General features: G+C 40.4%; 1 protein-coding gene across 1 annotated transcript in view; it reads left to right on the top strand.

Moving 5' to 3' along the window:
• The window catches only part of acaa2 (acetyl-CoA acyltransferase 2), a 60,103-nt gene that overhangs the window by 25,898 nt on the left and 11,610 nt on the right, over positions 1-22,595 (top strand). Inside the window, exons 4-7 of the mRNA XM_069923883.1 lie at positions 4,180-4,296; positions 15,218-15,365; positions 18,685-18,860; positions 21,880-22,009. Coding sequence (XP_069779984.1) covers positions 4,180-4,296; positions 15,218-15,365; positions 18,685-18,860; positions 21,880-22,009 — 571 coding nt within the window. The remainder of the gene's footprint in view (positions 1-4,179; positions 4,297-15,217; positions 15,366-18,684; positions 18,861-21,879; positions 22,010-22,595) is intronic.

The raw sequence follows: 22,595 nt of genomic DNA, 5'->3' as shown, positions 1-22,595 counted from the left end.
TTTGAATCTGATAGTACATGGGAGATGAACAGAATGGGATAGGATATATATTGTAACATGTTTCCTCCTTTTTCAAGACAACAGAAGTTATAGATGGACTCTTAAGGCTTTGCTATAGTCCATATAGACCGTGTCCCACCCTGCCCTTGTCAAACTTCTTTGTCATCAGATACAATATGTTGGCCATGCATGTATCTTTAGACAAGAGACTGCAAAATGATTTTGTGCCACAAGTGGTGAACCTGGGAACAATCTCTCTTAAGATTATAAAATCTCTCAGCCTTTTGTTAGAGTAATATAGCACCATTACAAACAAAATGTTTGGCCTGGAAGTCAGCCTGAAGAAAACTGAGGTCCTCCATCAGCCAGCTCCCCACCATGACCACCGGGCCCCCCCCCCCACCCCCACATCTCCATCGGGCACACTGAACTCAAAATGGTCAACCAATTTACCTACCTCGGCTGCACCATTTTATCTGATGCAAGGATCGACAAAGAGATAGACAACAGACTCGCCAAGGCAAATAGCACCTTTGGAAGACTACACAAAAGAGTCTGGAAAAACAACCTGAAGAAACACACAAAGATCAGCGTGTACAGAGCCGTTGTCATACCCACGCTCCTGTTCAGCTCCGAATCATGGGTCCTCTACTGGCATCACCTACGGCTCCTAGAACGCTTTCATCAGCGCTGTCTCCGCTCCATCCTCAACATTCATTGGAATGACTTCATCACCAACATCGAAGTACTCGAGCTGGCAGAGTCTGCAAGCATCGAATCCACGCTGATGAAGATCCAACTGCGCTGGGTGGGACACGTCTCCAGAATGGAGGACCATCGCCTTCCCAAGATCGTGTTCTATGGCGAGCTCTCCACTGGCCACCGTGACAGAGGTGCACCAAAGAAGAGGTACAAGGACTGCCTAAAGAAATCTCTTGGTACCTGCCACATTGACCACCGCCAGTGGGCTGATATCGCCTCAAACCGTGCATCTTGGCGCCTCACAGTTTGGCGGGCAGCAACCTCCTTTGAAGAAGACTGCAGAGCCCACCTCACTGACAAAAGACAAAGGAGGAAAAACCCAACACCCAACCCCAACCAACCAATTTTCCCTTGCAACCGCTGCAACCGTGCCTGCCTGTCCCGCATCGGACTTGTCAGTCACCAACGAGCCTGCAGCAGACGTGGACATACCCCTCCATAAATCTTCGTCCGCGAAACCAAGCTAAAGAAGAAGAAGAAGAAGAAGACAGCACTAAAACATATCCTTCAGTTCACCAAGTCTGTGTTGGCTATCAAGTTACCACTTATTCTATAACTACGCTAATCCCACTTTATTCTCCTCAAATTCCCATCAACATTCCCCAAATTCTATGACATACCTACATGCAGTAGAATCAGTGGTGCAGTGCTAATTATTAGGTGCCAGAGCTCAACAAAAATGGTGACAAGGAGGTCTCACGAAACCTGTCCTTGGTGGCCGCCATATTTTATTGAGAGCGAACGGTAGTACGCAAAAGGTGGGCGACCAGTCATGGAAGAAACAGATACCTTGTATGACCAGAATAGTGCTAAGCAGGTGGGGGAGGGGGGGGAGCGTGGGCAAGGGGTGGCCCGCCTGGAGCGATGAGGTGCTGGAGCAGCCCCAGGGTTGTAGCCAGGTTTTAATGTTGGGGGGGAGCGAGAGCGCATAAAAAAAGGCACCATAACTATGGCTATGTGCATGCCATAGTGCTCGCCATGAGGACTATGGGCAGCTTCGTCGTCGCCGTGGTTCTGGTTTCCATTCCAGCACTGGAGTATGGTGCATTGGTACCCCCTAATTTGCCTGGCAGCTGCCTGCAAACCGGGCCACCTCATGGAGTCCATTTGACTCCACTAAGTCTAGCTGTAAGTGCCTGCTCTGGGGTACAGTCCCCAGTTTTGTCGGGAAGTACTTGAACAAAGGTCTGGGAGATCACAGCTTCTGCCACAATCCTGATGCTTTGTCAGGAACCACCAAGGAAGAATTGACTGGGCTTATGATGCCATTTCCATAAATGTCCCAAGGTTCTTAAAAGTTAGAATCAATTGAACAAAACTTCATCTGTGTGTGGTGAGGGCTAAGAAACTTGGCTCTCACACAACACAACACACGCCTACATGAGTTTCATTCAAAGGAGATTGCTTTAACTACTTTGCAAATACTTGAGTACCATGAAATAATCTACAGAATTACAAATAAAATGTCCCTACCTGTCTAATCATGAATGGTGAAGCCACAACGAACCTCCCTAAACTCCTTGCTCCAATCTTGTGGCATCTGTCAGCACATTATGGGGCGGTCACATTAACAACTATTTGCCCTCCCAGCAATTGGCTGCAGTTTCCTAATTAGCATTTGGAATGATTACAAGTAGTGCGGGGGCGACATGGAACCAGCTCGAGGGTACAGTGTTGGAGTGCTTTTGCCATCAGTTGTTTCACTTTTTGAGAAATGTCACACTCCTGAGACTCATTGGTTCCTTGTTTCAGAAGTCAATTTTTCCAGAAGTAACTTGAAAGAAATCCTGCACAACCTTTTTTATATACCACTGTCACTATTAATGAGATCAGATCAAATTACACCACTCTCATCTACATAATTGAGAAGTATCATGGTAATGAGTTTGCTGAAAAGTGGTGGAATCAAAACCTTCACAGTTTACTGAAAACTAAGTTTAAAAAGAAAGCTAATTATAATCAATAAAACTCTAGTCCTTGTCAAGTTTACCATGAGGGAGAAGGTAGTTTGAAAAAACATACCGTAATCCTCCAGTTGGATTTAATGTGAAGGAGTTCAGAGATCACAAACCCATGAGGTGTTGGAATGTGCTCCGGTGAGCACCCCGAGTAAAATCCTTGCTTTCCAGGATTCAAGCAACCAGGAGCCTCAAGAAGTTTGGAAAAAAAATCATGGAATATAAATAGATTAAAAAATAGACAAGTTTAAAATGGACATCCCTCCTCCCCCCGCCGGTGGTCAGTTCGCCAATCATGCAACTCACAATCTCAAGCAACTGAAAAATTAACTTATCCGGTATCTACCAATCACCATAGGTGCTGTATAGCATGGGTTTTACTATATTAGAAATAATTTACTGAGTCCATTTAATCTACCAATCCACACATTTATGGCATATGAAGGAAAGCGAAATGCCAGGGGGAATCATCCACATAGACAGAACCATGTGGAATGTCAGGCTGAATCTGAGTTATTGTTTTTCATTTCAAAATAAAATAATCAACTTGGAATCAAGACAATTGAACAAACTGTGCTGGGTAGTTGTAAGATATATACATATACATACCCAGGATCTCTTTGATCTGAAGACTGTTTCCTTGACATTAGCAAACTGACCTGATAATAGTCATCAGGCAATTACTTGTACTGTAAATCAATTAGATGGGATCATAAATTCCCAGGTTCAAAAAATAGTGGAAGTGAAAACAAATTGGAGAATGTGTGGCGTAATACAAAATAAAAACAATCCTTTCACCCCCAACAACTTTTAGCTGGAGCTATGCTCAACATCAACTCATGATCCTTCATCTGATTATCTTTCTTCCTTTTACAGACATCATACTATTAAATAACTTAGCATGTTATAAATTCTGTGCAACTTACAATTTAATTTTTTAAGGTATGTTTTATATTTACCATCCTGGGTCTAATCTGCTCACAACATAAATATCCCCTTATTTGACTTACTACTGGTCTCTTAATCCTAAAGTACTGTTTCAGGGCATTTTATTGTTTTTATAGAATCTGATAACTCTAGTGTTTTTTTTTTGTGATTACATTAGCATTCTTAAATATGCCAAAGATTATTTTAAGTGACTATTTTAAGATAGCATTTTGAAGCACTGATGGCAAATAGCACATTCTTATGATTTATTTTCATGCAAAGAAGTTCTGTGGGGTTATGGAAGTGGAGAGTAGAAAACCTCAAAACCCTTTTCCCCAATTACATCCCATGTGGAGCCTCTACATCTCTGCCTTTTCCTGATGTAGGTCTCTAAGTAATAGAATAAAATAAAATGATATTTTTAACAAATTCACTTTTATTTTTGATGGTAACAATTCTCTGTGTATAATTTTTGTATAAATTAATTCAAATTCTGAATGGTATGTGTTTAACATAAAACATTATGCTGCAGGAAATTTGCCTCAGAGAATCTGAGATTGTACTTTGCGGAGGATCAGAAAATATGAGCCAAGCTCCCTATGCAGTCCGAAATATTAGATTTGGCACAAAGCTCGGAATTGATATCAAGGTAAAATGTACTTTAATTATCATTAATGGTAGTTGAACTGATGATTAACTATTCTTTATTGCATGGGTAAAAATAAAATGTTGTTCCACAATTATTGGTATCATTAAAATCTTCTTACCTAATGCTGTAGGTTCCGGAACAGGAGGATTTAAATTCAAAATTAATGTGTCTAAATGAAATCTGATATCTTAAAAGTCTCTCAATAAGCATAAAAGTTGTAATAATAGAAACTCATCATTTGGTGCATGTATTTTATCACCAAAAGGCTATTTTATAATCCAAAGCATATTTACAGGTACATTTACCCTTTTCTTATTTGTGTTTGAGGATGTTTATTATAACAAATCTATCCTTGATGCCTGGGAGAAGGAAAAGGTCAAGGGTGTAGACTGATAGGTCAGGACTCCTGTGGCCATTGTCCTCAGTAACAAGTATATAGTTTAGTTGAGTATCAGTGGAGATGACGTACTGCTTCTGGCACAGTCGAACTTTGATGCTCTGAAGGGCATGGGACTTAGATCATCTTAGATCAAGTCCACAGCATTCTTAAAGGGGAGGGCAAGCAGCCAGAAGTTGCACTTTGATACCAATTACATAGATAAGAAATGAGATGAGATCTTGCAAAACAAATATGGGGAATTAGGATGTAGGTTTAAAAAGTAGGACCACCAGGGTGATTACCTCTTGATTACTACCAGGGCCGGGTGCCAGTGAGGGTAGAAATAGGAGGATAGAGCACATGAACATGTGGCTGAACAGTTGGTGCAGAAAGGAGGGTTTCAGATTTGTAACTCTTGTGTGGCAGAGATGACCTGTACAAGAGAAATGAGTTATATCTGAACTGGAGGGGAACCAATATTCTGGTGAGGAGATTTGCTAGATTTACCTGGGGTCATTAAACTAGACTGGTCGGGGGCTAGGGTCCAAGACCGGAGAGAGAGTGACTGGAAAAAGCTAAAGATAGTGACGATGGCAAAGGATATGCATTACCAGAGCAGGATAGTGGTGGACAAGCATTATAGTAAGAGGAATAAACTTTATTTTGTTTATTTTAATGCAAGAATCATGATAGAAAAGGCAGAAAAGTTTAGGGTGTGGATTGGGAAGAACAATTGAATAATGTAGCCAGAACTGAGACATGTTTGAAGGAGGACTGGCAGCTCAATATTCCAGGGTACCGTCTTTACAGATGTGATAGGAACTGAGGGAAGAGAGGTGCAGAGGATTGCAATATTAGTCAAAAAGGATATCACAGTAATCTTTAGAGAGAATTGAGCCAGAGAATTATCATGTGAGGCAATGTGGATGGAAATCAGGAATTAAAAATAAATAGTTACTTTGATGGGTATATACTATGGGATGCAAAACAGTCCCTGGGAGCTCGGGGATCAAATATGTAGAGATTACTGATGTCTATAGACAAAAGACCAGAGTTGTTGTTGCAGGTAATTACAACTTGGGCAGCATTAACAGGGGATGTCAATATTTTAGGGAATGGGTGGGGTGAACTTTGTTTAATATATGGAGGAGAACCATCTGCAGTAAGATCTGGAAAAACCTAAAAGAGTTTGTACTAAGGAATGAAGCTGTTTAGGTAACTGATGTATCTGTAGAGGAACACTTTGGAACCAGTGACTTTAGCTTTAAGTTAATTATGGGAAAGGATAGCGCTGGTCTTAGAATTTAGGGTTTTAGTTGGAATCCTAAATTGGAGCAAGGTTGATTTTGACACGGTTAGACAGGAGTTGGCAGTATTTGACTAGATGCAAATTTTAGAGAGGAAGAGCAGAATTGCCAAATGAGAAGCATTTAAGTGTGATAGGGAAAGGTCCAGGATGAATAGGTTCCCAGTGGGTAAAAGGCAGGAACAGCAAGGTTAAGAAACACAGGTTAACAAGAGATGTAGAGGTACAGATCAGAAAGAAGAAGAATGCATATATCAAATATAGGCAGAGAGGTTCAAGGCAATTCCTTGAGGAGTGTAGGAGCATAGTGAAGAGAAAAATAAAGAGGGCTAGAAAAGGTATTGAGATGGCTTTGGGAGACAGTGCAAGGGAGAATCCAAAAATATTTAGTGTATATTAAGAACAAAATCCTCACACAGAAAGAATAGGACCACTTGGGGTCAGGATAGGTGACTATGTGAATCCCCAGAGGAGATGAGGAGGATCTTAAATGAATATTTTGTGAATATGTTCACTGTGGTGCAGGATAAGCAGGAGTGGGATGTGAGGGAGATAACTAAAAGCAACCAAGGTCAGGTCTGCTTCACTAATGAAGAGATGTTAGATTAGCATACATCTGTGTATTGGAAACCTTGTCTCATGAACTTAATGGAATTTTTTAATGGGGTGACAAGGAAGGTAGATGAGGACAAGGGAGTTGATGTTATTTATATGGATTTTAATAAAGCATTTGGTAGGTTGCAATGATAGGTTGGGCACATGGGTTGAGAGGCCAACTGGCTAACCAATTGGGGAGGTGATGAGAATCAGAGTGTGTTTGTAGAGAGCAGTTTTTCAGACTAGAAAACTGCGACTAGAGGAGTGCCTCAGAATATGGTGCTAGGACTTTTGCTTATTGTAATATGTACAAATGATGTGGATTTGGATGGTTGTTACAAGGTGAAAATGTGTGCTACAGTGAACAGTGAAGAAGGTTACCTGGATTTGCAATGGGATCCAGATCAAAAGGGGGACTGGCTAAGGAATGGCAGATATATTTCAACTCTGAGGAGTGTTAGGACATTCTGTTAATGGCCAGTGACCTTTAGAGTTATGGAGCAGAGGGACATGGGGGCACAGGTACATTGCTTTTTAAAGATGACAGCACAGGTAGAAGGAGTAGTTAAGAGAGCATTTGGAAAGTCATGTTGAAGTTATAAGATGTTCATGAGGCCACACTAGGAATATCGTGTCCAACACAGAAAAGTGCTGGTGACTCTCAGCAGGTCACACAGCGCCTATCGGAAGCAAAGGGATATAACCAATGTTTCGGACTGAGCCTTCATCATGGTATGAAAAAAAGCATGCAGGTGCCTGAATAAAAAGGTATGGAGAGGAATAGGCAGGGGGAAGTGCACAGGCTAGAGGTCAGAGGTGTATATGGGTGGGAGTTTAGAAGAGAAACTGGGGAGGGGGTAGCTCTCTGCATGGAGAGGAAATAGGCTGGGAAGATGAAGGAATGGAGGTGATGGAGGAGGTGTGAGGCAAATGTAGAATTTCCTGTACAAGGGTAGGCTCCGAGGGGGCATTTAGAGGGAACAGTTGAGTTGACGAGGAAGTGGTCCCTGTGGAAGGTAGTCTGGTGGTGGGATCATGTTGTAGGTGGTGGAAATTGTGGAGGATGATAGTTGGAGGCAGAGGCTGATGGGGTGGTAGAAGAGGACAAGAAGCATCCTGATCTTGTTGCATCTCAGGGTTGAGGGGGCCAAAGCCCTGTGGGAAATAAAAGAGATGAGGGAAGGGCTGAGTTGATGAAAGTAGAGGGTAAGCCATAATCTTTAAAGAGAATGGAGGCAGAGGAATAGAGAGAAAGGAATAGAATCCTTACAGAGGGCAGGATGAGAAGAGGTATTGTGGGTTTGTAGAAATGTTTGCAGAAAGTGTCTCCCAAGATGGAGACAGAGAGATTGAGAAAGTAAAGAGAGTTGCCAGAGATGGACCAAGTGAATTTCAGGTTGGAATGAAAGTTGGGTGCAAAGTGGATGAAGTTGACAACCTCATCGTGGGTGCATGAGGTAGCATCAATGTAGTAGAAAAATTGAAGAGCCTTGCCTTGCATGGACTGCTCCACATAGCCAACAAAAATGCTGTTTGCTACCCATGGCCACCCTTTTGACTTGGACAAAGCGCGGTGAGATGACTGAGGGGCGAAACAGCTTTGAGACCTTCAGTATAGGGGATGGAGGTGTATAGAAATTGGTTGTTCATGGAAAAAATGAGGCTGTTAAGTTCAGGGAAGTTGTAAAGTAATGCAGGACTTGTGAAATGTGACTGGACCATGGGGGACAAAATGAAATCATGGTAAAATGATACTAGTTTGATGGGGCAGGATCATCAGGAAACAATGGGGGAGATAAAACTGGGTAGGCAGGGTTGGGAAACAATGAAATTCAAGGCTGTGGGAGGGAGATGATCAGAAATTAAGAAATCAGAAATGGTGCATAAGATGGAATATTGTGTGTAGTTTTGATCATCCAACTATAGGAGAATATAAGTTGGAAAGGGTACAGAAGAGGTTTATGTAGTTGTTACCAGGATCAGGAATGTTGTGTTATCATGAGATACTGGAAAAACTGAGCCTGTTTTTCTTTGAGTGTAGGAGTTTGAGAGGTGATACTTATTTTTTTAAGTGTGTGGTGGGTATATGGAACAAGCTACGATAGAGGTAGAGGCAGGTCCATTCTGTAGGTTCCTTTTAAAATGCAAGGATAACTTTATAGGGGGAGGGGCTTGGAGAGATATGGGCCTAATATGGGCAAGTGAAAGTAAAGTAAGAGGGCACACTATTCGGCATGGACAACCTGGACCTGTTTCTGTGCTGTAAGACCAGACTATAAGCTGGTGGATCTTCTCTTTAAAGTAATTAGTGCCCCAACTTTAGTGTTAAGTAGGAACTTCAAGATTTTGACCATTAATCAACAAGAAGCAATGAGAAATTTCAAAGTCAATATGACACATAATCTTGAGCAGATGTTGTCCTGAGGTCTTGTTGCTGTTATCTTTGATGGTTGGCATTTTAATTGCCCTATTGTCAAAGTAAACTGAGGTATTTTGTGGATAGCATGGAAGATGAATAACTGGGTTTGATATCAAATGGGCTTTTTTTTAAAAACTTTATTTAAAATAATTTAGACAATTTACAATCAAACATAACAGAAAAAAAAAATTGTATATATTAAAAAAAAACCACCCACTCTCCTACCCCTTCAGCCAGCCTCCTTTAAGGGGAGCCAAATATAAAGATAATATTTGATTATAAAGAAAATGTCAAAGTATTTCTAAGTTCATCTACTCCAAATAAGACCACATTTTAACAAAAAAAACCAAATAATTATTGTGCAGATTACATGTAATTGTTTCCATAATAATACAATTTCTGAACTCATTATGCCAGCGTGTTATATTGACCTCCACATTATCCTTCCAAGTACAAGCTACACATTTTTGTGCTACAGATAACACTAGACATACAAATTCAATTTAAAATTTATCCAACCCTAGTCCTTTCAAAGAAACCATATATTCCAACAAAAAGATTGTGGGTCTAATGGTAATCTAATCGTAAATAATCTTTCTAAAACCAACCTAATTCCATCCCAAAATGGTTGTACTTTAAAACAAGATCAAACAGCATGTTTAAAAAGTTCCACTACATAGTCCACATCTAAAACAAGAATCGGAATTACTAAGTCCATATTTTTTCAATTTCTCTGGAGTCAAATATAACTGATGTAAAAAAATTATAATTAACCATTCCATAACGTACATTCGTCACTTTAGTTTCACTATCAGAACACATAACCTCCCAATTATCTTCTGAAAAAATATAGGTTAAATCACTTTCCCATTTAAGCCTAGATTTTTCCCATTCCGGTTTATCCAGACTATCCTGTAATAATTGGTACATATCTGAAATATAACCTTAGATACAGAAGAAATCAAAGACTCAAATTTCATCAATATGGGTAAATTCATCTCTTTACCATAATTATCTTTTATCAAAGCTCAGTTGATAATACATAAACAGAGAATTTACAGATATATCAAATTTCTCCCTCAATTGAATAAAAGAAAGAAATTGGCCTTCTTCAAAACAGTCCTGAATTATCTTTATACCCTGAGAATTTCATCTCTTTAAATGATTATTAAACATTGAAAAAGGAATAAGCTGGTTATGATATAATGGGGTTTGAATTGGTAATTTACCCTTTGATCCTAAAACCCTGTTTCTTTTAACCCATATCCTTAACAAATGTTTTAATACCGGCATATTACATTCCCACAATAAATCCACATTCCATTTAAGTATAAACTGATGTATCTCAACTTCAGATATACAAGCCATTTCCACCTTTGTCCACATCCATCAATCTATTAACAAATTTCAACTGAGCTGCATCATCATAATTTTGAAAGTAAGGTAACTGCAATTCCCCCTAAAGCATATTTCCATGTAAGTTTATGTAAAACTGCTTGGGCTAATTTTCCTTTCCATATAAACTCCCGCACTGCCCTATTCAGGTCCTAAAAAAAACCCTTTGAAAGTAAACATGGAATAAACTGAAACAAATATTGAATTCGAGGAAAAATATTCATTTTAACACAATTCACTCAACCAATTAATGTTAACGGCAAATCTTTCCATTTAATCAAATCCATTTTAATCCTTTTTAATAAAGGGACATAATTCAATTTATATAAAGACTGGTAGTCTGCTCCCAAATATTTAATTCTATCTGACCACTTCGATTTTATAATACTTTTATATTCTGAATAATCTCCATCCCCAACTGGTAATATTTCATTCTTATTCCAATTTACTTTATATCCAGATAGCTCTCCAAATTTTAACAAACAATCTTGTAAATATTTCAAAGACTGTTCCGGTTCTGTCAAATATACCAGCACATCGTCCGCAAATAGATTAATCTTATATTCATCATCCCCAATTTTCATTCCTTTAATCTTATCATTCTGTCTGAGCTAACAGTTCAATAGCCAATGCAAATAAGGCTGGTGACAATGGACAACCTTGTCGAGTCGAACGCGTTAAGTTAAATGATAAGGAAATTTGACCATTTGTCACCACCCTTGCAGTTGGATTTGTATATAAGGCCTTAATCCAGCCTATAAAATAAGGGCCAAAATTAAAATTCTCTAACACTTTAAACAAAAAGTTCCACTTGACCTTATCAAAGGCTTTTTCTGCATTCAGCGCAACCACCATTGTGTGTCTAAATGCATTGACTAATGTTATCAATCTAAGAATATTATCCGACGCATTTCTATTTTTAATAAAACCTGTTTGATCTATATGTATCAACTGAGGTAAATATTTGGCAAGTCTATTCGCTAACACCTTCGCTATAATGTTATAATCTACATTTAATAAAGAAATAGGTCTATACAAAGATACTTTCAATGGGTCCCTATCTTTCTTAGGAATCACAGTAATTATAGCACTTGAACAAGATTCCGGTAACAACTGCTCCTCTGTTACTTGCTGCAACACATCTCCAAATATAGAGGATAAATCTTCATAAAATACTTTATACAATTCAACAGAAAATCCATCATCTCCTGGCGACTTTCCATTTGGCATCTCTTGTATCGCCTCTTTAATCTCAAAATCCATAAATGGAGCATCCAATTCTTTAACCTCATCTTCCCCTAAAACAGGTAAATTTAATTTAGATAAATAGGATTCGATAAAAACCAGTGTCCTGCTTTCCCTCAGAAGTAAATAATTTTTGATAAAATGAATAAAACTGATCATTAATTTCCTGAGGTTTATAGGTAACTATTGAATTCTATTTCACAGCATTAATAATTTGTGATGTCTGTCCTGTTTTTAATTGCCATGCTAATACCTTATGAGCTCGCTCACCCAGTTCGTAATAACATTGCTTAGATTGATAAAGTAGATGCTCATACTGATAAGTTTGTAAAGTATAACGTAATTTCAACTTCATTAAAGCAGTTTTTTTAATCTTCTGTAACATCTTTCTGAAATTCCTTTTCCAATTCACCAATTTGTTTCTCTAACATTAAGCTTTCTGCTGCATATTGCTTTTTAACTTTCGTAGTATAACTAATAATTTGCCCTCGTAAATATGCTTTCAAAGCATCCCACAATACAAAATTACTATGTATTGAATTGACATTTTCAGCCAAAAACAAAGTAATCTTCTCCTTAACAAAAGTAATAAACTCTGGTTTCTTCAATAGCATGGTATTAAACCTCCATCTGTAAGACGATTGTACTATTTCTGAACCTACACAGGAAAAAAATAACATAGAATGATCCGATATAACCCAACTTTTATACTCAACCTGTAATACTCTACTTTGTAGATGTGCTGAAACCAAAAGAAAATCTATGCGAGAAAAGGAATCATGTCTAGAGGAATAAAAGGAAAAGTCTTTCTCTGTAGGGTTTACTCTCCTCCAAACATCAACCAGATTCAAATCCTTCATCAAAACTCCTATTTGTGTTGTCGCCTTTGATTTCCTTATGCTTTTCAGAGATCTATCCAATAAAGGATCCAAAACACAATTAAAATCTCCCCCAACCAAAATATTATTATTGGCCTGATTAAGCAATAAAAAGACCTCCAACATAAACTGTTCATCATTTACATTAGGTGCATAAATATTTAACAAAGTCCACAATTCAGCAAAAAATTTACAATTAACCATCAGAACCCTCCCAGCATTTCCTTCAAATGATTCCAATTCAAATGGTAATTTCTTATGAATTAAAACCACTACACCCTTTGCTTTAGAATTAAAAGAAGAAGAAAATACATGACCAACCCACTCTCTCTTCAATTTCAAATGTTCTTTTTCAGTCAAATTTCAATTTCAAATGTTCTTTTTCAGTCAAATGTGTTTCTTGCAAAAAAGTAATATCAACTTTCATTTTTCTTATATAAGCCAAATCTCATTTATGCTTAATTGGGTTATTCAAACCCTGAATATTAAAAGTTGCAAAATTCAAATTAGACATACCTTAATCTAATACTATAAAATAATGCTCCCCTCTAATTCCCTTAATATTCTAACCCCCTCTTATGTAAATATTCAAAAAAAGGGGGAAAAAAACTAACAATCGCCAAAACAAACTACTAAAAAGTAGTAGCTCCCTAAAAATCTGAGTGTGGTAAACCCCACTAGAGGCAGATGACTGAAGGTGTCAGTGTCATCCACCCCTCCAGTCAGGCTTTCACAAAGTACTGAAACAAAAATAATCAACCCAATGTTTCCAGTCCCAATGATTGTTCCGGATCTTCAATATCAAGAAGACTTTGTGTCAATTCAGCTTTCATTCTTTCCATTTTTTCCATTCTTCCCATTTTCATTGCCATTTACCCTCCTCTTAGGTGACATTGATGACGATCGTCCATTTCCTCGTAAATCTGGCAATGAATCATCATGAACATTTTCAAAGAATTGAGATTGAAAGTTCCCATTAAAAAAAAAACTTTCAACATGGCCGGATAACGAAAGGCAAATTTATATCCCTTTCGCCACAATACTTCTTTAGCTGAATTAAATTCTCGCACCTTCTAATAATTTCTTGACTCAAATTTGCATTAAAAAACCCCTATTATTCTGGACCATCATTGGAGCCTGATTCTGTTGTGCTTTCTGCACCACCGTTCATAGTATCATTTCTCTGTCCTGGTATTTCAAACAGCGAATCAAAACTGCTCGTGGTGGTTGGCCTGGAAACAGTTTCTTCCTTAGTGCTCTATGTGCTCAATCTAACTCCAGACCATCTGGAAAAAAATTCCTTGCCCAACACCTCAGGAATCCGATTCCTAAAAAATAATTCCTTCTGGATCCCCCAATCCACGAACGAATCCTCCACTTTTTCCATTTTTTCTCTATTACACGCCACTTGGTTCTTACATTCAAAAAGAGCTTCTTCAATCTTTTTAAAATTATCTTGTACAGTGGCAACTGATTTTATACATCTACTAACATCACTTTTAACAACATTAATGTCTTGCTTCATACAAGTCATTTCTTCACATATAGTAGTCATTTTCGTTTTCACTTCCATAAATCCTTGAGTCATCTGAGTAGACATCTATTGACGTATTTTTCCATTTGATGAGCAATCCCTTCCAAAATTGTGAACACAGAATCCAGTCCAGGTTCCGTCACCTCCCTTTGAGGCCTACCTTCTCTGGTCTCAGTCCCCATTTCTTCCTGCGTAAGTTCCTGTAATGTTGATCTTTCTTCCTCCTCTAACATCATAGGTCTCTTCCAGTGTGGCTGCTGGTCTGGACGCCCGTAGACAGCTTGCCAACCTCATCAGCCCGCCGCTGTTCGGGCTCCACCACAGCCCACACCCTGTCCAGTAATTCCCGGACCCACAACGCTCCACGCATGCCCGGCAAAGTCACCGACCACTAGGCAGTATTGCGGGCTCGCAGGTCTGTCTTTGCTAGGCCAAGCTGCCAGCGACCCTGGACTCACGGGGGCGCGAGTCAGGCTTGGCCGAGCCCGTCACTGAGCCGGCGCCATCTTGCAATTGCGCGATCGGCGCCGGCGTAATACTCAACTGAGCCTGAGTCCTCTGAGGTTTGGGGACTCCAGTCAACGAATCCGTGGCTTCAATTTGGTAAGTAGGCCTCAGTTCTTCAACACTTTTGCAAGGTAATTTCTTTTGCAATTGAGCTTTTGATTTTTTCATGTTTGCAGCCATTGCAATCCTCCAATATTCCAAAGTCTGTAAATAATATTTTAAACTACTTTTACAAATTTTTTATTCGGGTATTTAGAAATCTAACTGGGGGAAAGTGGAACCACACGTCTTTCCAGTATGCCATCTTGCCACGCCCCAGGCTGTTTTATTCCAGTAACGATCAAGCCTCATCAGACTAAGTTGTGGAAAATATTTCACCATATCCTTGCTTGGGCCTCGTAGATGGTCAAAAATGCAGTACTGCTATCAGATTGGAAAATTTCATCCAAGGTCTTGATTCAGAAGGAGAAAGCAGTATTCCAAAATCTTTAGGCATGGTTGAGATAGATATTCAGTGTTTAATCCTACAACTAACTTTCTGGTGATCAACAATAAGTTCCAAAGACTATAGGACAGAAAATTGTGTTCACCTATTTCCCTCCATAGATATGCTTTAAATCGAACTGTTTCATGAAATGAATTTAAACTAATTTCACTGCAGATGGAGGACACATTATGGGCTGGACTGACTGACTTCCACATTAAAACTCCCATGGGTCTTACAGCAGAAAATCTCGCTGAACAGTATGAAATAACCAGGGATGAATGTGACGCATATGCATTGAAGTCGCAGCAGAGATGGAAAGCTGGTAAGCATTTAGTATTCAGAATGTACACTTTGGAACATGCCTTGAAGACAATGGAAGGAAAAAGTGTTAGATTATGCAATTTTTTAAAAATTGCAACTAAACCAGAAATTCTCTGAAAATACCATTGAGTTTGACGCAAAATACTTTAGAGTCTTTGCCACCATGTTAAATGCATCTTTCAGCAGGCTTTGTAAAGTGAAAACTAATGAGTGAAATCTAAATAAAACACTTGATCATTAGTGTCTTGAGTGCATACAAAGATCTAAAAGCATCTGTAGATTACATGGAGTCTGTTCATCTAGTTCTCGATACATATTTATATTTTTCTTTTAATAATTAAGCATGTAAATTGGAAGCTTTAAAAATTTAAGCGAAGATGTTGGAGAAACTCAGCAAGTCACACAAATTTCTTTATGAGATAAAGATACAATACTACTCCGATTATCCAAAATGGTTGGGACCGGGCCTATTTTGAATAACCGATCATTTATTAAAACAGACAAAAAGCAACAGCAAATCACTTGTAACAGTATTTAAACAACAACAGACAACAAGGGAAGACTTGAATGATGGCCATATCCCTTGTGCTCTATTTGAGCAAATTTTCCTGGAGAGGTTACCCAAGGACATCAGGCTACTCATAGCTGAAGAGGACTTTGTGGATCCCAGAAAGGTAGCCACCAGAGCTGACCTGTTCTGGGCGCAAAAAGGGACGTTTGCATTTCATTAGATCACGTGGCCTCATCTCATCAACATTGGCCTACCAGGAGGCTGCTCAACAGACCGCCTAGCAAGTCTTCCTCCAAGCCTGCAAACTCCAGTGAGCCTTATTGCTTCTACCATCAGCAATGGGTGCTGAGGCCCGCCAATGCCAATCACTCTACAGGTTCCCGGGAAACGCCACTGCCAGCTGTTGTTGGTGGCTGCTGTGGCTGGCCTACACAACAGTCATCTCCATGCCTGGGATAAAGCGTCAGGCCAACACTTCCTGGTCGACACCAGGGCTGAGGTCAGTGTCCTCCCCCGCCCCCCCACCTCCAACGCACACCACCGGAAGGCAAAGTGCAGGTTATGGGCTGCTAATAACTCTTCAATACAGACTTATGGCACCTGTTCTATCCCCCTCCATTTCAGCAACCACCGCTTAACTTGGCAATATGTCTTAGCAGATGTCCACCAGCCTCCCCTCGGGGCAGACTTCCTGAAGGCCAACACCTTCCTAGTCGATGTCAGGGGTTGCTGGCTAGTACACGCAAAGACCTTTCAGACCCTTGCACTGAAGGCACCAAACTGACTGCTCCCCACCTACACTCGGTGGCAAATCCAAGCAATGAGTTTGCCAAGGTTCTAGCCAAGTCCCCCTCCATCGCGATGCCACACTTTTACTCCACTGAGCTTTACATCCTCACTTCATGTCAGAGTGCACTGCCTCCTGCCAGATAAACTTAACCTCACCAAGGAGGAGTTTTTTTAAAATGGAGGAACTCGGCATTGTTTGCCGCTCCAACAGCCCCTGGGCCTCCCCCCTCCACATAGTCCCTAAGGCATCAGGGGGTTGGAGACCATGCGAGAACTACTGCCAACTAAATGAAGCCACCATGCAGGACAGATATCCTGTCCCCCATATTCTAGACTGGTTGTTAAGGAATTCCTGGCCATCAAAGACACTGGGCACGATTTCCCTGCGGCTGCCTTGTCCTGCCTGTGGGACTGCTTGGGCACACTCGCCCAGACACAGCCAAAGCCGGACAACATTCATACTAAAAGAACTTGAGACTTGTAAATATGTTTTTGTCAGACGCTGGGCACACAGACCTCCCCACTACAGAGACCTTACAAAGGCCCATACAAAGTTATATGGCACAATGGGTCAACATTTCTTTTGGATACTGGGGGGGAGAAATGACACCCTGGACTTGCTCAAGCCGGCATTCTTTGACTCTGACCACTTGATCCATGTCCCTTTCCCATGCTGAAGGGGCAGTCTTCCCAAGCAGAAGGCCTCATCTAGCGCCGATTCTAGGGGGGGTCGTGTAGTGGGCCGCTGAACGCGCCATGCCCAAAGCGACGACCCAGCACTGGGAGCCCGCGGCCTACACAGCCGGCCAAGACAGGCTACGCTCTTCGAAGTCAGGGCCTGATTCAGCAGCATGTGGCTGCAGCGCTCCATTCCGATTAGCTGGCCAGCAGCAGCCAATTGGGTGAAGCTAGGGAAGAGAGGGGCTCACTGATTGGCTGCTCCCCAGATAGCTCCAAACAACCAATCCCAGGAAGCGGATCATAATGCCACCATCAGAGATGTGCTTCTGAGCCCTTTAAAAGCAGAACCGCCAGCACAATATGTGTCTCTTCTTTGAGCGTAACCTCTCCAGCAGCAGCAGCTTCTACAATCCTCATTCAACCAAATTTTTTCAAGGCATCTCATTCATGAGTGCTGACGGGGATCTGTCCCCTAGTCCATCCAGGTGAAGCAGCCGTGCCCCTCTCTTTCGCCCGAGAGCCCAAAGGTCTCGGTTAATAGCTCTTTGAAGGCACTGTAAGTGCCTTTCGATGGTGGCCTGTGGATGAAGTTGGCCACTCTGCAGTCTCTGGCACTGACCACGTGATAGTACCGTGTGGACTCAGATGTGATGCCCCGAATCGAACTGAGCCTCAGCCTGGACGAACCGCACGCTGGTTCGAACTGTCCAGAAGGTCGGGAGCTTGAGGCCAATTGTGCTGATCGCTTCTTTGCTATCCATCGCTGGGTTTAGATGCCGCCTAAACCGTTGGGGTCACCAGTTGTAGCCGACTGCTACAAAGAAACACACACTCGCAGTGTGGGAGGTTAAGCTCTGAGATTTATTGAGGCTGGAAAGGCTCCTTTTATACAGTTGGAGTTCCCGCCGTTTGTTTGATTGGCTGACATCAGCCGCATGAATAACAATAGCGGGCTGGGCATTCTTGCATGTGAATACCCTTCTTCCCCAGCCTGTTATTGATCTGTTAACTGGGCAGCTTGGCCAGCGCCATTTTAGGGCTGCTGGTCTTGTACTGCTCCAGCTTTCAGATGCGTCAGTTCGCTGTATAAAGGGACATGTTACAGTACGTTATGCTGCTGTTTACTACCGCGCTCACCACACGATGTGCCGGCTCAATCTCGCGGGGGTTGGCCGCCACAATATAGGTTTTGTCATTAATGTCACTAGTATTATACAAGTTTTGTTATTGTTCTATTCATGATTATTTACCTATGTTACATTTGCTAAATTAAATTAATAAAAATAATGAAAAAGAAAATATTTTGTAATCCATTCTTGTTGCTGTTGGTGTGATCCAGCTCATGATGCCGGTTACTTCAAAGAAGAGATGGCTCCCATTGATCTGAAAACCAAGAAAGGAAAAGAATCTTTTGCAGAGGATGAACATCCTAGACCACAGACCACTGCAGAACAGTTGGCCAAACTACCAACTGTATTCAAGGAAAAAGGCACTATCACAGCAGCAAATGCTTCAGTATGTTCCACAAAAAACTTTCCTTATTTATAATATATAGCTGGTTGTCTGCTGACGTACTTGACATTTAGACAGTTTTATTTCTCCAGGTTAAGTAATTATTATTCATTGCACTGACCAAGGCCCATATTCTCATTTAGTAACTCTATCCATCTCCCTGGCCATTTACCAAGGGTAACCCAATCTTGCCATCTGAGAAGAATTCACTTCCTTATATTTGTAACTTTTGTCTGTTACATTCCTCTCTTCTGGCTGATTTTCCCCCTTTTCAAACACCTTGAATTAGATCTTATTTAAAATCCCATAGTCCAGATTATATTTTATTCTGTCTTTTTCACTAGTCACACTGTTGCTTAACAACCAGTGTTGCCTCCTTGTTCATCAGTCACAAATGTTGTCAGCCTTTGATATATCATTATGGCTTGCTGTTTCCTTGTGTAATTTTGTCTATCCACCTTTTCTCCCTTAATTGTAATCTCTTGTGCTTCCCCAATCTGAATTGCTCCAGGCCAGCCATTCTCAACCCTTTTTATGTATGGCCCACTTAGGACTCTGCTCAATGTTTAGTGGCCCCTTCCCTGTGAAGAGTCATTTAGTTGGTTTCTTCCATACTTCTCTCCTGTCAACTACATAAAAAACATAAATATTTTATGATTTCAGTCTATCTCCCCTGTTTCTCCCCACCCCTTAAATATGCTTTGTCCCCCATTGAAAATGGCTGCTCCAAGTAGCGCCTTCAATGGCTAGATTCCACAGTTCTGAAAATGTCCTCTTGATCTGCTTCCTCTTTTTTTAAGAACAAGGTTGACAATAACTTCAGCTGTCTTACATCTCCAGTGACCTTCAATCTGTGACCACCTAAGCCCATGTCTATCTCAACCTTTCCTATTCATGTACCAGTCTAAATGTCTTTTAATTGTAACTGTACCTTCCTCTGCATCTTCCTCTGGAAACTCATTCCACATATCCATTGGGGGGGAAAAAAAAGTTGTCTTCAGGTCTCTTTTCAATCTTTTTCCTCTTATCTTCAATCAATGCCCTCTAGTTTTCGACTCCTTCACACTAAGAAAAAGATTGACAATTTACCTTCTAATTTCATATATGTCTTAGGATCACTCCTCAATCTCCAACAATCCATGGAGAAAGATCTCAACCTGTTCGCCACTCTTTAGAACATGAGCCTTCTAGTCCAATGTCATCCTTATGAACCTTTTCTGCACTCTTTTCAACATAATGCCATCTTTCCTAGGGCTGGGTGACTAGAACTCCATACAATGTTTTGTACAGATTTAATATGGCATCTCAACTCCTGCACTTAATGAAGGCAAGCACGACAATGGGTTTTTTGTTCTTGCGTCATTCTGTCTACCAACATTGCACTTGCATGGAACTATATACACATGTACCCCTTAGTCTCTCTCTTTTACAACACTCTCCAGGCCCCAATCATTTACTGTGCAAATCCTGGTTTAGTTTAAATGACTTTCCATCTGGCATTTCTTGACCCACTTTACTGATTATAAGCTGAGATAATTTCTTCAGTCTCCACTATACCACCAATTTTGGTGTCAGCCACAAACATATAAACCAAACTATCTTGACATGCAAGTTGTTAGTATGGATGACAATCAACAGTGGCCTCAGTCCTAAGTCTATTTTAAAATATGACCTTGCATGGCTATTTGTTTTTGTCACTTTATGTCTTGCCCTTTCAGACATTTTTGCTATGTCAAAGAAACAAAGTAATGCACCTACTGAAAATTGGTCAGTTGTATTTTTACTTTGTGAATGAGAAATCTTCGCTTTCTTTTTGAACTTGAGGAGAAGTTCTTCCCATTTATTCAGTTTAATCTGTCTCATCTATTGCTTCTCCTTATTGTAAATGCCCTAAATGAGGCTATTCAACCTCAGAACCATTTCAATGAGCTTGAGAATGTATTTTTTCTCATGCCCACATTTTTTATATTGTTACGGGCCCAAAGGACCCCAAAACCAGCAGTACTAGATATGCACCACAATACAGGGTTACTTAAACAAAAGTAGTTTTTAATTATATTTGAACAAGAGAACAGAATTATACTTTAATTTATTACTTAACCTACCTAACCTACTTAATCCCCCCTCTAATACTAAGCGCAGATGTGTGTAATGTATTTTTAAGATTAGAAAAGTTTTTTGGATCACAGTCAAATCTCACTGGTTGCAGGCAATTCTTGTACTGTGCACAAAAATTAGCCTTAACAAAATTCACCAGGCTTTGGTGTTTAACAGGCAAATGGTTACCACTCAGGAGGGTTCTTGCTGGTTTTCAGAGAGAGATTCCTTTTCCAGGACATCCGCAACTGATTCCTTCTCAAGCAGTCTTGCTGACGAAACCTGCCCCCCCGCACGCCCTTCAGGGTTCTCCAGATGATCCTCTTTCTTTCAGGTCACCTTGCAGACCGGCAGTCTTCTCCTTTGACCAGGCAGCCTTCCAAAGTTTGCCAGCTTGTCCTTCTGGAACTGATTTCTGTGACTCCTTCGCTCTCTGTTTCACACCCTCCCTCTCTGAGAACAAAATTGTTCTGCCCCTTGCCTGCAAAGATCACATGCTTTCCCAGGCCAGTTGTATTCTGCACCTTGGTTGCTCTTTCTGCAAAAAGCACTCTGCAAAAATTCTGTGTTTTGAAATGTGTGTGTGCCACCTGGTCTAGCAATTCCTCACAAGCCACCTCTAAATACTCTGTCACAATATCCTCCTCTCACCAGGGAAACTGAAGCTGGTTGAAATGTTAATATGCTAGTGATCAAGGATCAAAATAAAATGCTTCAAGTCCAGATGACCACTTCAAGATGATACATTTATTAAATCTTTGGGCATTACTCATAGATTTCTTTTGCATATATGAGTCAAGTAACAGCGTGAAAGCTCAGAGGTATAGACAGACCAAGAGTAGTTAACTAGAAAAATTGAGTGGCTCTAACAAGATTTGACCTAAATTTGCAATTGCTACAAATGTTTTTGATGTGTGTTCATCAGGGAGTATGTGACGGCGCTGCTGCGGTGATAATTGCCAGTGAAGAGGCAGTCCAGAAACATAAGTTGAAACCATTGGCCAGAATAGTGGCTCATCATGCATGTGGATGTGACCCACGCATTATGGGAATTGGTGAGTCTTATTGCATTGGTAACTAGTTTTCAAGAACTAGCTATTGCTACGGTAACTAGTTTTCAAGAAGTGTATCCCAGACTGCTAAGTAGAGGAGGAATACAATTTGTGATTTAAATATTACACTGTTAATTTAATATTAAGCTTAAAATGTGAATACAAGCATTATTTGCTCCACTCAATTAGGAGTGTTGATTATAATATTTCAATTTAATTAATTGAATGTAAATTCCCCATTTGCATTGATGGGATTTGAACTTGTGTCACCACATCATTACTTTAACAAAGTGATGCCTCAGTAATGAAGCTCAGGAATCTATGGAATTGACACTAATTCCCATGTAGTTCACTCAGGTCCTGTAGTGTTCTGATATATTCTGTAGTTCCAGACCCAAAGAAATGTCATTGATTCTTAAATGCTGTCTCAAAAGCCCAGCAATAAAAGCTGATCTTGTCAGTTGTGGATGAATGGGTAAATGTGAATGGATTCTCAGAATTATTGATTGTGATTTTATATCCAACTGCACGAAAACCAACAAGGTCGGGTCAGATATAGAAATGAGCTCTCCGAACCCTTCTCCATTGA

This window comes from Narcine bancroftii, chromosome 3, assembly GCF_036971445.1.
Source record: "Narcine bancroftii isolate sNarBan1 chromosome 3, sNarBan1.hap1, whole genome shotgun sequence".
Classification (NCBI taxonomy): Eukaryota; Metazoa; Chordata; class Chondrichthyes; order Torpediniformes; family Narcinidae; genus Narcine; species Narcine bancroftii.
This window is presented reverse-complemented; position numbering and strand designations above follow the sequence as displayed.